Source organism: Propithecus coquereli, unplaced genomic scaffold (assembly GCF_000956105.1).
Source record: "Propithecus coquereli isolate 6110/MARCELLA unplaced genomic scaffold, Pcoq_1.0 Scaffold1, whole genome shotgun sequence".
In the NCBI taxonomy this organism is placed as follows: domain Eukaryota; kingdom Metazoa; phylum Chordata; class Mammalia; order Primates; family Indriidae; genus Propithecus; species Propithecus coquereli.
In genome coordinates this window covers 13,990,549-14,006,681 of record NW_012133857.1, presented here as the reverse complement: position 1 = coordinate 14,006,681, position 16,133 = coordinate 13,990,549, and the positions used below count along the sequence as shown (strand labels likewise).

The 16,133-nt window shown below is 41.2% G+C and overlaps 1 protein-coding gene across 1 annotated transcript in view; it reads right to left on the bottom strand.

The window, feature by feature from the left end:
* The window catches only part of DOCK3 (dedicator of cytokinesis 3), a 681,302-nt gene that overhangs the window by 130,140 nt on the left and 535,029 nt on the right, over positions 1–16,133 (bottom strand). Inside the window, exon 13 of the mRNA XM_012639462.1 lies at positions 3,013–3,101. Within this exon, the coding sequence (XP_012494916.1) occupies positions 3,013–3,101 (89 nt within the window). The remainder of the gene's footprint in view (positions 1–3,012; positions 3,102–16,133) is intronic.

Sequence of the window (16,133 nt, the reverse complement as noted above, 5' to 3'; positions counted from 1 at the left end):
AGTTAACTTTTTATAGAGATTTATCTTTAATTAAGGAAACTAATAAAGACCTGAACTACTCCTTGAGCAATCTATAAAATTCTCTGATAGGAAGACCCTAGAGTCCAGCAGTGGAAAACCCAGACTCAGAAGCCTGGCAATTGACTAGAAAAGACAGTGGCCTGGAGTCTGAAGACCTGGGCTCCACCCTGGCTCAGCCACTAAGTCATTTCACTGAGCTTCAGTTTCCCCATTTATTTAACGAGAGGGGCCAAAACAGGTAATTTCCAAGGTCTCAACCAGATTCTAACACACTTCAAAAAGCAGCTGCCTGTTTCTCCTCCTGACTTTTGTACAACTTCATAGAGACCTCTTCTCACTAGAGCCATCCTACCTGAGGCTCTCTGAAATCTGTGGTGCCCTAGCACAGAGGTCTTTCTAACACTTTTTCAGTGGCCCATGTCTGTGAGGTCTGGACAAAAATCACAAACACTGAAGATGCCACAGTCCCTGCTCACTCTGGGAAATGAAACAAGACTCACCATCTTAACCTGGTGAAGTGATGGTGGAAACTGCTCTTTCACGTTTTTGGTTTTTTTTTTTCCATGTATTATGACCACCATCTCTCTTTGTAAATGTTCTCCCTGTTTTAATCACATCATGGCCCCAAGGACTTGTAGCCAAGGGCCCCTCTTTATAAATCAAATAAGTAAATAAAACAAACAACATGACAAATATTGATGTGAATGGTAGTTTTCCAAATTGCTAGTAACTTTCCTATATTTTCAAAAAAAAGAATATTTGTCTCTTGCCTTAGCCTAGTTTTAACACACTGCATGGAGCTCTTTGGCATCCAGGCATATACATAAGGGAAAACTGTAATTTAAAAATAGAGAGAGAGGCTTTCAGGGCCCCCACACTAATAGAGTTTTAGAGAAATCAAGTAGTTCCAGCTGAAAGTCTCAATCTTTGCAGCCTCTGGTGTGGATCTCCTCTAATGACCAACTCTCCTGGTTGAGCATCTGCTGACCCCAACAGAGAAAAAACAAAGTTCTCTTTACCAAGTACCACTTGTTAGAAACTGCCATGCCTTGCAGTGACTTTATACTGTCATTTAAGGCAAACTTAAAATTTCCAACAAGGCCTATGAAAGCTAAAACAAAGAAGGTTATATAAAAGAAGTTATGAAATGATTTAGAGGTAAGAACTGTCAGGAGAAACACGGTTCTATGTAAATTAGATAGCTATCTGCAAGGGTATATAAAGGCTCATAGGCTTTTAAATAGTGATTCTAATTTAATCAAGCAATTAATGTTCAACTTAGAAAATAATCTAAGTGTAGAATTGCATTGTGATTTAGATAGAAATTATTTAAACAGAGCTTTAAAAGAAAAGAAGGGAAAAGGAAAAGAAGTTGAGCGTAGATGAAAACTGCCTTGAAATAAAGATTCTCTATTCTAGTTCCAGAATGACTGATATTGGTGGACTAATTGATTCTCATTAGGGTCAGGCTTTCAGGAATGGAAAGAGAAGCGAGTGATATCAATATATATATCTGGCTAGATGTGTAGTCTTTGTTCAGGAAAGCACAGACTTCACAATGCAACAAACTCTGCCAACACTTTTGCGCACTTCGGATTTAAACTGGAACTCAAATTACCTATCAAAGCACAGGGAATCCATCATAGAAAGAACAGAAAATGTATTCTAGTCAGCAGATATTAGGGAGGGCCTCAAATTATTACAAAAGAATTAGTAGAAAGTGCCTAGGCAGGAGAATAAACATCTGCAGGAAACTGAACTTTACATATAGCAGCCAATAAGCACTGACCAACTGAGGTGCTGTATGATTAGCACTGCAAATGCAACACAAAATTTTCTTTTTTTTTTTTGAAATAATTAAACCATTTAACATTTATTAGAGCCAGAGTCAGAACATGATTATATACGCCATATCCTCTTTTACACAAAATGCATTTGAAGTGTTTCTGAAAACTACACATAAAAAAATTTAGAGAGTGATATATTTTTAATATATCGGGATAATATGCTAATATTTTTAAGAGTTACGGCAGTTTTTGTTTTTATAAAGTAAAGCACACTTGGATAGTCAATGTGGGTTCATGTGGGCCTAATGGTTTGGCCTATTTCTTGACAAATCTTGCTTTCAAAATCTCATTGACACGACCACTTTCTCTGCACATGATTTTTTACCGGTGCCTGGGAGAAACGTGGATCTCTTCAATTATCTCATTAACTCACAACGCCGGGAACCGGCAAGCTTAGGCAGACATCAGTACTGGGTCTTCCCTGACTGGGGCAGGCGGAGGTCCATTCCTGGCCTCAAAATACGGTGGTTGGAGGGGAAGAGTGCTCGGCACGGAGATGTCCAGTGAAGACTGCTGTCAACAGTACAACTACACAGCTACGTTTAAAACACGATGCTGTGAATTTTTACAGGCAAACGTAGATCCCTACGGCTAGATCTACTCTATTTCCCCACGAGAACATGCAGGAAGGTGGACACGGAGGGGAACAAGTGCACTCTTCGTGGTACGGCAACTGCAAACTCCGTCAGCAGGACGAAACGTGTCAATGGGAGGGAAGAGGACGGAGCGAGTGAGTGGGGACACTCCCGTCCTGCCTCCAGACAAAGGGCTAGAATGGATGCCGTGCTGAGGCGCTGGGAAGGGGACACAATGAAACAACTTGGGGAGGAGGAGCAGGACAGATTCGACAGGATTCTGAGCAACTGGAATCCTTTGTGCTCGGTGTTTTCCGCACATTTAAATCGACAGTAGGGACAGCGGCAGGGACAGAGAATGGTCCCCAGGGCATGGCTCACTTCAGGCTCCTTTCTCAGGGCACTTGAAATTGTGGGGCAGACATGATTATTTCTGAATTTTATTGATCTTATAAGTTTAGAGAAAACTATCTTCAGTTCTTATTTTGACACAAAATGGATGCATTTGATTTATCTATTAGAAATGTGTTTCAACAACACAAAATTTTCTAGCCAGAGAAGTACATCACCATGGCTGGCGCTGGGGGCAGAGTACTTGGCACTGGACTTTCGGATGATGTTCTCATGGATCTGGGACCACTCACTCTCATTGTTGCACCTGAAACAGAAAGAAAGGTGTTATGGTGCTCAAGTATTTTACACATTTGGTCTGATGTCCCAATATGTAACACTAACTTTTAAGGAAAAAGGATTCCTCATTTTCCTAAAGAAATGAGCATATGTTTAATTAAATTAGACAAGGCTTGTTTCCTGTTGGGCAAAGGGTAGAAACTCTAAAATATTATCTCTAGAAATATATATATATTTTTTTGAGACAGAGTCTCACTGTGTTGCCCGGGCTAGAGTGCCGTGGCATCAGCCTAGCTCACAGCAACCTCAAACTCCTGGGCTCAAGCAATCCTTCTGCCTCAGCCTCCCTAGTAGCTGGGACTACAGGCATGTGCCACCATGCCCGGCTAATTTTTTCTATATATTTTTAGTTGTCTGATTAATTTCTTTCTATTTTTAGTAGAGACGGGGTCTCGCTCTTGCTCAGGCTGATCTCGAACTCCTGAGCTCAAACAATCCGCCCGCCTCGGCCTCCCCGAGTGCTAGGATTACAGGCGTGAGCCCCCGTACCCGGCCTAGAAATATTTTTTAAGTGGCAAAATTCTCTCCTCTATAAAGTAGCACTGCCGCATATGAAAAGTTATTTTTTTCTAGCCCCCCTTACACACACACACACATACATACACACGCATGCACGCACCCAGCCCCAAGCCCCAGAGGAAAATTCCTGATAGAGAAAGAACAGTTCCTGTCAACAAGTGCTACTGTTTAGAAACTGCTGTGCCATTGGCTTTATACTGTCATACAACTCTCATTACACTGGCCACAGAGAAAAGTCTTGCTAAGCTCAGGGGAATGGGAATACCATTTGCTTGTAGCTGTATTTCAACCAGACCAAGATAAGAAGAAAAGCTTGGGAGACCAGTGAGTTTGGTTCACTGCGAATTCCTCTGTGGTCAGGGGGAAGGAGGGCTTAGCTGAGAAGTCTGGATGCCTAAATATGTAAGGATAAAGTTCTTTTCTAGGGACTATAGGGTAGGGACAAAAGAGAGAATGAAGGAACAACACTGCACTCCTACTAAGTTTTGATGTTTTAGTGTCTTCCCTCTAAAGGGCAATTCTAAGAGAGTTGCAACCACGCAACCACTTGGAGCAGAGCTTAGGAACAGAGACTAGGTATTCCTCATCCTAATGCAGACACTTTGATAAAACAGTTGGAATGAATTTAAGGTAATCTCTGAAAAATTCCATTTGACACTCAGGGGAGTCCCCATAGCCCTGGTCCTACCATTTCCCGTGTTAGTTAGGAAGGTATGGATCCACTGATCCCAGAAAAAAAGAACCATGCACAAAGGAAACCCCACAGGATCTTTCATTGATAACTCAGAAGTGTCCTGTCCAGCATGGCTATTTCCAGGAGGAAATCCCAATAAAAGTTATAGCATGTGCCATCCAACAGTATGAAGGACTAAATAATTAATTCTGTTATCCGATCAGTGGCTCTTTGGAATCGTTAGCCATATAAACAAGCCTCATTTACTCAGAGCTGTTGTGATGAATGGTTAAAGGTGAGGTTCTTACATTATAGAGCTCTGAGGATAACTTTCTGCTTATAGAATTCCTTCCAAACAAAGAAAGGGGGAAGAGTGCCCTTAAAAACGATTACTTGTGATTATATTTTAATAGCAACTCAGATGGAAATAAAAAATGAGAGGTGCCAGCAGCAGCACACCCAGCCCTTCCTGTCTGACATACATTCTGTCTCACTCATCTTGTCCAACCAACCAGTCAATACATCAGAGAAGTGTCCAGCTGGTGAGGATTCAAAAGACTTGCCTTGCTATTGGTTTTTTCTTGTTACTTTCTAGGTTTACAAGATCAGTAGTTATTTTAAAATCTGATCATAGTCTGTCATAAATAAAATATTCCCTCCCTTACTACAAAAGAAAAGCCTTGAAAATTACCCCCTCCCCCAAAAAACACATGGGGTAATTTCAGTACTTCTCCAATAAAACACTCACTGGTCCCATGGTATAGTGGAGCTGGTACTTTGTCAGCCACACCAACAGTGACAATCTGTATTATTTCACTCACATGTACTTTTTCAACCAAAACATACAATTCAGATGCCAGACAACTGACGGCTTGTTCCTACCATTCCTCTGCCCTTGCACACCCCTTAATTATTGGTGGCCTTCACAGCTTCTGCCTTCAGTCCATTTCCTTCTTACCCTAAAAACCTTCAGGGGCAATCTCATCCACTCCCGTAGCTTCAACCACTACCAGAGGCTGCCAAGCCCCAAAGTGGTGTCTCCAGCCGAGACTCATCCCTGTGCTCCTGACCTGTTTAGCCATGAGAGTTCATCATTTCTCCTGAACCTGTCTGCTCCCATTTATGCCCTCTTGCTGAGTGGAACCCACTAGTTGACTATACCCTCCCAGTAGTCACCATTTCTTACAGATTTTTGCTATCTGAAAATCTGTCACATCCAACCTCTCCTCTTCCGGATCTTGGTTTAGTCACTATCATCTCTCTTCTGGATCAGTATAATTACCTTATAACTGGTCTTTTAAACATCTTCCTTTCCACAATGTCAATCTGGTCATATGCTAACCCTTCTCAGACCCCTTCACAGGTTCCTCCTGTACACAGTTACAGTTCAAACTTTTAAGGCAGTCTACCTCAGGGTCCTCTCTTACTTCTCTCTTTTACTTTGGAAAAGCCCATAGCTTTATACATTTAAGCAAGTGCATTTCTTGCTTGATAGCTACAAAGGCTCTACTTTACTAATTTTATTTCTTTCCTTTTCTTTCTTTTTTTAAAAAAATAGGTTCTGGTTTAATATTGTCTTCTCGATCAATCCTTTCCTGGTTTCTCTCTTTATCATTCTCATTTCTCAATACTCCTACCATGAACCTGACCACTACTTCTTTTTCGTCTTCAATGAATTCTGATTTCTAGAAGAATGTCCATTTTATTTTAGGGCATCTATTTGTCTACTTCACTCTACTACAAGTACTCAGAAGGCAAGGGCTGTGTCTTGCATGATCTCCACCATGTAGCAAAACTTGTAGCACATGGTAAGTTCTTAATATTTACTGAACAAATGGAGTAACTTCCAAAGTCAACTAGTCAATTGGCTACTCTTATAGCTTAAATGTTACTAATTAAAACTCTGCCATCAATCTGTATCAGAATTACATTAAAGTAAAGGTAGACTCGAGGGAAACATTCTGCATTATGGCCATCCTATGGAACCATCACAAGTTTTATCTAGATTTAAGAGGAAAATAATAAAAGAGCAGTGAGAACATTACCATTTTCAGGGTACATCACATTTCTTGAGAAAGGGGAAAATGGAATGGCCGTATGTTCCTAATTGTTTGAGTCAAAGAAGATGGGGCACCAATAAATGGAAATATGCTTGGATAGAAGCTCATGGTGGCTCCACAAGAAATACTGAGTCTACTCATGACTGGCTATAAACAAAACTTAGCTTTACAGTATTGCCAAGTTATTGTTCCAAAGCCATCAACTTATCTTTAATTACCAATGATTCTCTGTCCTCTTAATATGATACTTGCTTTCAAATATTGTATGATGTTAATGATGCATTAAATTGTTCAATTTTTAAAATTACTCTCTTTAGTCCTAACCCCATCACTTCCATGCCCCTTTATCTTACCCTCCCATTCTTTTAGTAACATCCCCATGTTATACCTGATGTACTTATTAAAGGCATGTTTAGGTAAAATTGCTCTCTAATTCTAAAATCCTATTCTGTGGTGACAGATATACACTTTCTATGGCCCTTCTTACTCACAAGTCCTTATTTTAAATTATTAACAGTATAAAGAGTGAATGGGTTTTCAAACCCATAGAAATACTCATGTATTGGCTTGTTCATAATCTCACTCTTTCCATCCCTCCATTTTCCTGTATTTTTTTTTTTGTGGGCTACAAATTACCTCTGTCAGCGATGAATAAATAATATTATATTCAAAAGAAACTTTCCTTTTTCCTTCACATTACTGAATACCAAGAACAATACTTCTGCAACTTCTTCTCAACATTAAAATAAAACCTACATCATTTTCTTCTTAACAATTAGCAACCTATGCAGTCTTCAGTGTAATCTCTCTCAATAATATTGTCTTAGCTTTGCAACATTTAGCATAATTAATAAACTTAATTCACCCTTAGAATAACATTAATTCTCTGTTTTCTACTTGGTACTAATGAGCCTCCATGATATGAGGGCATCCCTCCAGGGGATGAATAAAGAAAGGGAGGCTTCATTGTTCATCTTGAGCCTGGCTCTTTCCTCCTACAGCTTGTAAGTCACTAATGTACACTCTGCTCATGTTCTCTACCACAATCATGTTACTCACATGAAGGCACATCTTGAGAAACTGTTCTGCACTATGGAGTTATACAGTTATCTGACAATCAGAAGCTTTACTATCTTAGAATAAGAGCAAAGCCTTAAAATATACAAAGGAAACTCTGAACATACATCTTCTTTGATCTTTATAGAGTTCATTATTTGGTGCTTGAAGACTAGTCATTAAATGCTTACTCTGATCATTATATCTGAGTCTTAGCACAGAAAGACCATTATGCTGGACATTCTTTTTCTATTTATTTGTACTCTATTTTATAACAGTTCTGGATTACAGAAAAATTACAAAGATATTACAGAGAGTTCCCATATATCCTATATGCAGTTTCTCCTATTATTATTTTTAGATAAAGGGTCTCACTCTCTCTCCCAGGCTGGAACTCCTGGGCTCAAGTGATCCTGCCACCTCAGCCTCTCAAGTAACTAGGACTACAGGTGTTTGCCACCACACCCAGCTAATTTTTTTTAATATATATATACAGGGTCTTGCTATGTTGCCCAGGTTGGTCTTGAACTCCTGGCTTCAAGTGATCCTCCTGCCTCAGCCTCCAAAGTACTGGGATTATAGGTGTGAGCCACTGTGCCCTGCCTCCCCTATTAACTTTTTATGTTATTATGGTATATTTGTCACAATTAATGAACTAATGCTGATACTTTATTATTAGTTAAGTCCATACTTTATTCAAATTTTCTTAGTTTTTACTTAGTGTCTTTTTTCTATTCTAGGATCCCATCCAGGACACCATATTACATTGAGGTATCATGTCTCCTTAGGCTCATCTTGACTGTGACAGTTTCTCAAATTTTCCATGTTTTAGATGACCTTGACAATTTTGAGGATAATGGTTAGGTATTTTGTAGAACCCTCAATTGGGATTTTTTCTATATTTTTTTCATGATTAGACTGAAGTAATATGTTTTCGGAAGGAAGACCACAGAGGTAACGTGTTATTCTCATCACATCATACATACTATCAACGTGACTCAAATGCCACTGGTATCTCGCCATTCCTTTATGCTTTAAATACACCCAGAAATCAAAGAATGGGTTAGTATACAGTGTTAATTTTTAAAATGCTGGGCAGATATAGTCAACCATGAATTCATAAAGTGGCATTCAACAAAAATGTTGTGATGATTACAGTTGAAGATCACAAGACTGCAACAACTACAATCCCCTTTGCCTCAAAACTCTCTTACAGGGTTCTGAAAAAAAAATCGTTTAAAATGAAAGTGAGAAAAAGGAGCACAAAAGAATACGTTGAGCATTTCAAGCCATACAGACATGAGAATAGACATAAGCATTGGGCAGAAGTAAGAAAGAAGAGGCACTGAAGATGAGAGGGCAAAAAGTCACCCAAAGGCCCAAAGAAAGGCTAAAGAACTTGGGAACGGACTAAAATATTGTTATATCTTAAAAGTGATTTAAAAAATATAACAAGGATATGGGTCTAGGGGAATGTGAAATAGAAATTACTAGACTAAAAAGATTTACTTCTGTTTGTGTAGATTTATAATACTGGTTCTCAACTGGGGGTGATCTTGTCCCCAGAGACTTTTGGTAATGTCCAGAGACATTTTTGATTGTCACAACTCAGGGGCAGAGGGGTACCAGATGAGGAAGGATTGCAGGGAAAATAAATATGCCAATAAATATGCTCATTTTGCACATGAGGAGGTGTGATCTGAATGACAATCAGCACAGGCTGAGCGCAAAGGGAAGCTACTCAAATCATCTGAAATTAGGTGGATGTGGTGTCATCAGCATATTTTAACCAATCACTAGGATATTTTGTAAGGAAAAATTATAAATGTGAGCATTTATAAATTAAATGAGTTGTGATTACAATCAATTATGTTGCATCCAATCAAATTAATATTTAGAGCATGATCACTGATGTGGATAGTTTGTCCTTAATTATAAGATGTATGAGGGATTTTGTGATCTGTGTACCTCTGTGGCAGCCGACTTTCCGGCTAGAGGAGATAGAAGCAAGTAAGGAGTAAGAAGCAAGATAAGAGTAAGATAGATGGATGGAGGTTTTTGGTTTTCTACATGGGATATCCAAGCATTCAGAAGCACCAAAGCAGGTGTGCAGGTTCTGCTCAACAAAGAGAGTTCAGAATATTCTTCCTGTGCACTGCAGTACATTTTATCATTTGCGTCTTCTTGATATCTGTGTTTCTGAAGGGTATTCACCCAACTTTCTTCTCATCTTTCCCCAAGGAGGGTAACCCAAAAAAGCATTCAAGAAATTCTAAATCATTGTGAAAGGGTGCCTACTATACATAGGTAAGTGTTGGAGCATTTCCCCAAATTTACCTTAATTAATTCTCATTATCCTATAAGATAGGTATTATCACGTACATTTTATAGATGAGAAGAGTGAGGTGGAGTTGGAGTCCAAATATAGGTCTGCCTGGTCTCAAAGGTATGAAGGAGGCAAAGGGGTAGAGGCTGCAGAGTACTGGGACTCTTAAAACCCTATTCCTGCACCATGCTTCAGGGTACTTCTCTCCCTGACATCAGTCAGCATTTCCATTTTGTTTGCCCTTATCTGTCTGTAACTATTCAGTTTTGACCTGGGCTTGCAACTCAATTTATTGCTAATACTCCATATTAAAATTCTTTCTCTTTGGGTGGCACCTGCTTTATTTTAATAGCCTTTATTTGACTGATAGCCCTAATAAGCTAGAAAATAGGCAACAACCTACAGATTTAGGAATATAAGCAATACTGACCACTGGTTCATGCTGTCCTTACCTATATTGCAAAAGAAGAGAGAAGCATTAATAAGGATGAATAAAAAAAGGACACATTTCTATAAAAATGGCCTGATCAATTCTTATCTAAGACCAAAGGGACACAAATCAACCAATGTGATTCATTCTAGATGGGCTCTCATGAGCCACATCTGTCCACCACTGGCCAGATGGGAGCTGTTTAAAACCTGAACAGATTTACTTCTATATCTACATTGGAAATATATATCTGAAAATCTCACAAGGAAGAAATAGTGCTGCTTTTCCTGTTGGTTATGTTAGAAGCTCCTTCTTCCAACAAATCTAATCAAAATTCCATGCTTCACAAGAAATACTCATGGTTGGAGCTGGAAAGGCTGCTTGAAGAGTATGATCAGACCATATCCTTCTGATTAAACAAAGACTGAAGAAGAATTAACACTGGCTGAACATGTTCTGTGTGCCAGACACTGAACTAGGAGCTTTAAAAGCATTTGTAAAGATTGGATGTGTTTTTTCCCCTGCAAGATGGTGAAATAGGAGCTTTACCAGTGCACCTTACTCACTTCGAAATAGCATGTAGAGATTCATACTGTGAATGTTTATCCAAGAAGGAACACACGAGTTCAACATAAAAGTGAAAGAAACCTTCAGATAGAAAGGGAAAACTGAGTGAATTCCCAGTACGTGAGAGGGGTAGATAGTATCTCCATGATACACAGCCTCACTGGGGAGCCAGGCAATCTGGGACACAGGGGAGCTCCTTCACTCTACTAAACCCTGGATCTGACTTGGAGAAGTTGGGAGACTGTGAGAAGAAATGGCACTGGCAAGTGACCTGCACATGCTCCCAGACCTGAGTGCCAATAGAAGGAGGCCATTTCGGATCCTATCTCATCAAGGGCTGTGCCAGAGTCTGTCAGCTTGCAGGGCTGGCAGTCACTGGTTTGGAGATTCTCAGGCCAGGGACTGGTGATCTGGTCTAGAGTGGGGTGGGGCCTTGCTACCAGAACTGAGAGATGAGTGTGGGATGGGCTCCAGCCATGGACACTGAAGTTGGGCACCTCTCGCCCTCATGTGGCTGGAGTGGGAGGAGATCTGTCTGAGAAGCATGGTTGTGGCCTAGGCAGCGAGTTTTGTAGCCTGGGACAGTTTTGCAAACTGAGAGCAAATGGCATATGAATTGGCTGACTGCTCCAAATTTCTGCGGAGGTCAGGCCATGGGAGGGAGCTCCACCATGTGTGGTACCTGAGAACAAGGAGGATCCCACTACCACTAGCAAGGCTGTGGAGCTGAGTTGCTCCTCTTTCCTTATGCTGGATCTTTGGCATGCCAGTGGCTACTCTGCTCCTTGCTGGGGGGTTTCTCTGTGAACCTGAGGACTGCCCCATATTCCTTTTGAGGCTGGCACTTGCGCCCGTTGTTGAGGGGCCCAAGTGTGGGCTTGCCAGGCCTGGCCCTGCTTGGCTCCACCCCTGCCCCCTACACCTCAGAGGGGAAACGTGGGACCTGGATAACTGAGTGTTACATGGTCCAACCCATTCCCTGGGACACCAAAGTACTTCTAGTTAACAATAGGAAAGCATAAACTGTACTACCACCATTGCAGCTGGCTCTCACCTGCAAGTGCCACCCAGTGGCCTGGAGGTCAACCCACAGAGCCCATTACAACATCTACTGACACAAGTGCACAGCACTTGGGAAGAAGACAAGCTTCTTGGGACCTCTGCTACCACTGTCGCCCATACCACCCAGGCCACCCAGGAGGCCTTGAGCCAGCTCACCTGCCTGGTACACTGCTACTACAGCCAAAATCTGAGAAAGCCACCACACTTCCTTGGTTATTTATAATGAAGAAAACCATAGAGAGTCTTTAGAGTCTTCGCCACTAAACGCACTCAAAAGCAAAGCCAAATAGCCCTACTCAACATACATCATAGTCACATAATCAAGAAAAAAAAAAGGTCTACCCCAAATGAAAGCAAATTAAAAAATAAGAAGAAACAATTGTTTCTCCAGATTTAAAGTAATCTGCATAATAATACTGGAAGTATGAAAAATCAGGGGTTATAACACTATCAAAGGAACACATTAGTTCTCTACCAATGAATTGAAACAAAAATAAAAGTTTCAGGTGGAAAAAATGGCAGAATAAAGGTAACCTCCTGGATTCCTGCTCCCAGAGAAAGAGGCGTAGATCTCGGTCTGCTACACATGAGTGGATCACTCTCCCACAAGAACAGCGTTGTGAATTGGTGGAGATTCAGCGTGGGACTCACAAAACAGGAAAAAAAGGTGAATGGGAGATAGGAGTGTGATATCTGGAGAGTGCGAGACAGACAATAGAGAGTGGAGCGTGGGACGGCTGTGCCTGCCTGGCCAGCAAGTGCAGTGGGATCAGACTGACAGGAGAAAGTCTTGCTTCCCCACTGACCTCCACACCCTCCAAGACAGGGACCTGCCTGAAGTCGGTGCAGAATCGTGGCAGGAGACGTGGGGCTCTGTGGAGAGGAGACAATAGCGGGAGGCATCTTGACCTCCCCGGAGCTCTGAGCCAGGACTGCACTAGGCAGAGGAGGGACTGGTCTGAGCTACCGCTGGAGGTAGTCAGGAGTCAGAAAACTTGCCTCTGGCACCCAGTGGGTCCAGATCAACAGAGGTGATCACTAAGTAGGGACTCTAACCTGGAAACTGCTGAGGGCGAATAGGCTCGCTCAGGGCGGGTCAGTAAGACTGAGAGCTCCTTCTGGACAGGCATGAGATTGTGGGAGGGTGACATAAAAGAGACAACGGGGCATCCTGATGACTCAGTTCCCTGATCTGGCGCCTGCCAACTCCTGAACGGTCGCCCCCAGTGCTAGTGCTCTGTGGGCCCGCCGTCGCCATTTTCGGGGTCCACAACCCAGCCGCTGCAGTGTGATACGGTGTTGGGCAGCTTCCTTCCCCCAGCCCAGGGACTCTCGCGACAAGCTCCGCCCTTACACGACCTCTGGTCAACTAGCCAGGCCCATTTTCATGGGTGAGTTCTGAGTACTTCCCTAGTTGTGGGAGGCCAACATCTACAGGACTTACAGGTGCTGGGCGGACTGGGGCACCACCCTCTCCCCCTAGCCAGCATCTTTCCCACCGAAAGTGGTAGGCTCCATCCCTAGAGGTATGCTGAGACAAGAAAAGCCACTTTCCCTCTGCAACTAGTATGAATCCGTGGGGCCTTGGTGCAGATCAATAGTTGACAGCCAAGTGACTTTGCTGGTCAGACGAAAATCCTGGCAAGAGGCCAAAACAGGCTCCCCAAGTAACCCCTCCCATCAGGAGCAGTGTCCCAACTGTGGAAGAAGAACCTCGAACAACATGTTAGCGGCTCTGGCTAGCACCAGATCAAGCAACCACAGAAGTGCACACATCCAGGCTGATAGGCAGCAGCTGCGATCTGTCTTGCTCCTACAGCATCTACTGGAACAGAACCTACACAGGGCATGTTACTTTCCAAATGAAAACTGAAAGGTGAGAAGCAACAGCTGATCCAGATGGGAAGGACTCAGTGAAAGAACTCTGGAAGTATGAAGAATCAAATGGAAAGCACACCCCCAAAGAGGAACACCAGCTCTCTAGCAATGGACATTAACCAAATTCAGAATACTAAAATGACAGAAGGAGAATTCAAAATATGGATTGTAAGAAAACTCAATGATATGCAAGAAAAAATGGATAACCAACACAAAGAAACCACACATACACACAAAAAATCTAGGACTTGGAAGAAAAATTCACTAAAGAAATTGAAATATTAAAGAAAAGTCAAATCGAACTCCTTGAAATGAAGAATTTATTCAGGGAACTACAAAACACAGTGGAAAGCCTCAAGAACAGGGTAGATCAAACAGAAGAAAGAATCTCAGATATTGAAGATAACACCTTCCAACTAAATAAGTCAGTCAAAGAGACAGAGCAGAGAAATAAGAGAAAAGAGCAACGTCTACAAGAAATGTGGGATTATGTGAAGAAACCCAACTTGAGGGTTATGAAGATACCTGAAGGTGAAGAAGAAAACACGCAAGGGTTGGCTAAGCTATTTGAAGATATAATAGAGGAAAACTTCCCAGGCCTTGCTAAAAGTCTAGATATCCAGGTACAAGAAGCTCAAAGGACTCCTGGGAGATTCAATGCAAAGAGGAAGATACCACGACATACAGTCATCAGACTGACCAAAATATCCACTAAAGAGGCCCTTCTATGAGCTGTAAGGTGAAAGAAACAGGTAACATACAAAGGAAAGCCCATCCAAATAAAGCCAGACTTCTCAACTGAAACCTTACAGGCAAGAAGAGACTGGGGCCCCGCTCTCACTCTTCTGAAACAGAATAATGCCCAGCCTAGAATCTTGTACCCTTCAAACTAAGTTTTATATACGAAGGAGAAATAAAGACATTTTCAGATAAGCAAAGACTGAGGGAATTCACCAAGACAAGACAAGCCCTCCAAGAAGTACTCAAAACAGAGTTACACAAGGATCAGCACAATAAACACTCACGAATGTAAAACCACTCAAAAGCTAAAGATCAAAGGCTAGATACCACAATGGCTCAAGAGAGAGAACAAAGCAACAAAATGCAACCCAACAGAATGAACAATAATTTGCCCCACTTATCAGTTTTCTCAATACATGTGAATGCCTTGAACTCCCCACTCAAGAGACATAAGCTGACCGAATGGCTAAAAAATTACAAGACAAGTATCTGTTTGTCTTCAGGAAACACATCTAAGCTGCAAGGATGCATTTAGACTCAAAGTAAAGGGGTGGAAATCAATATTTCAAGTAAACGGAAGCCAAAAGAAGGCTGGCGTGGCAGTTTTGATTTCAGATAACTTACTTTTTAAATCAACAAAAGTAATGAAAGACAAAGAAGGTCACCATGTAATGGTGAAGGGCAAAGCTCAACAAGCAGACATAACAATTCTAAATATGTATGCACTCAAGTTAGGTGCACCCAGATTCATAAAGCAAACTCTACTTGATCTAAACAAATTGATAAACAGCAACACCATAATAGCCGGAGATGTCAACACCCCACTGACAGCATAGGACAGATCCTCCAAACAGAAAATTAACAAAGAAATAATGGACTTAAACAGAACCCTAGAACAAATGGGCCTGACTGACATTTACAGGACATTCTACCCAAAGACCACTGAATAAACATTCTTCTCATCAGCTCATAGGACATTCTCTAAGACTGACCATATTCTAGGACACAAAGCATGTCTCAAAAAATTTAAAAAAACAGAAATCATACCATTTATCTTCTCAGATCACAGTGGAATAAAATTAGAAATCAACCCCAACAGAAACTCTCATCTCTACACAAAGTCATGGAAATTAAACAACCTTCTGCTCAATGATTACTTGACAAATGAGGAAATCAAGATGGAAATCAAAAGATTCTTTGAACTAAATGACAAAGGAGACACAAGTTATCAAAATCTGTAGGACACAGCTAAAGCAGTCCTGAGAGGAAAGTTTATTTCCATAAATGCCTATATCCAAAAGTCAAAAAGATCACAGACAACCTAATGAATCGATGGAAAGAGCTGGAAAAAGAAGAACAGACCAACCCCAAAGCCAGCAGAAGAAGGGAAATTAATAGGATCAAATAACTAAATGAAATTGGCAACAGGGAAACTATACGGAAGATTAATAAAACAAAAAGTTGGTTCTTTGAAAAAATAAACAAAATTGACATGCCTTTGGCTAAACTAATGAAAAACAGAAAAGAAAAATCTCTAATAAACTCCATCAGGAACAAAAAAGGAGAAATTACAACTGATGCCACGGAGATACAAGATATAATTTATGAACACTACAAAAACCTTTATGCACACAAACTGGAAAATGTGGAGGAAATGGACAAATTTTTAGAAACACACAGCCTCCCTA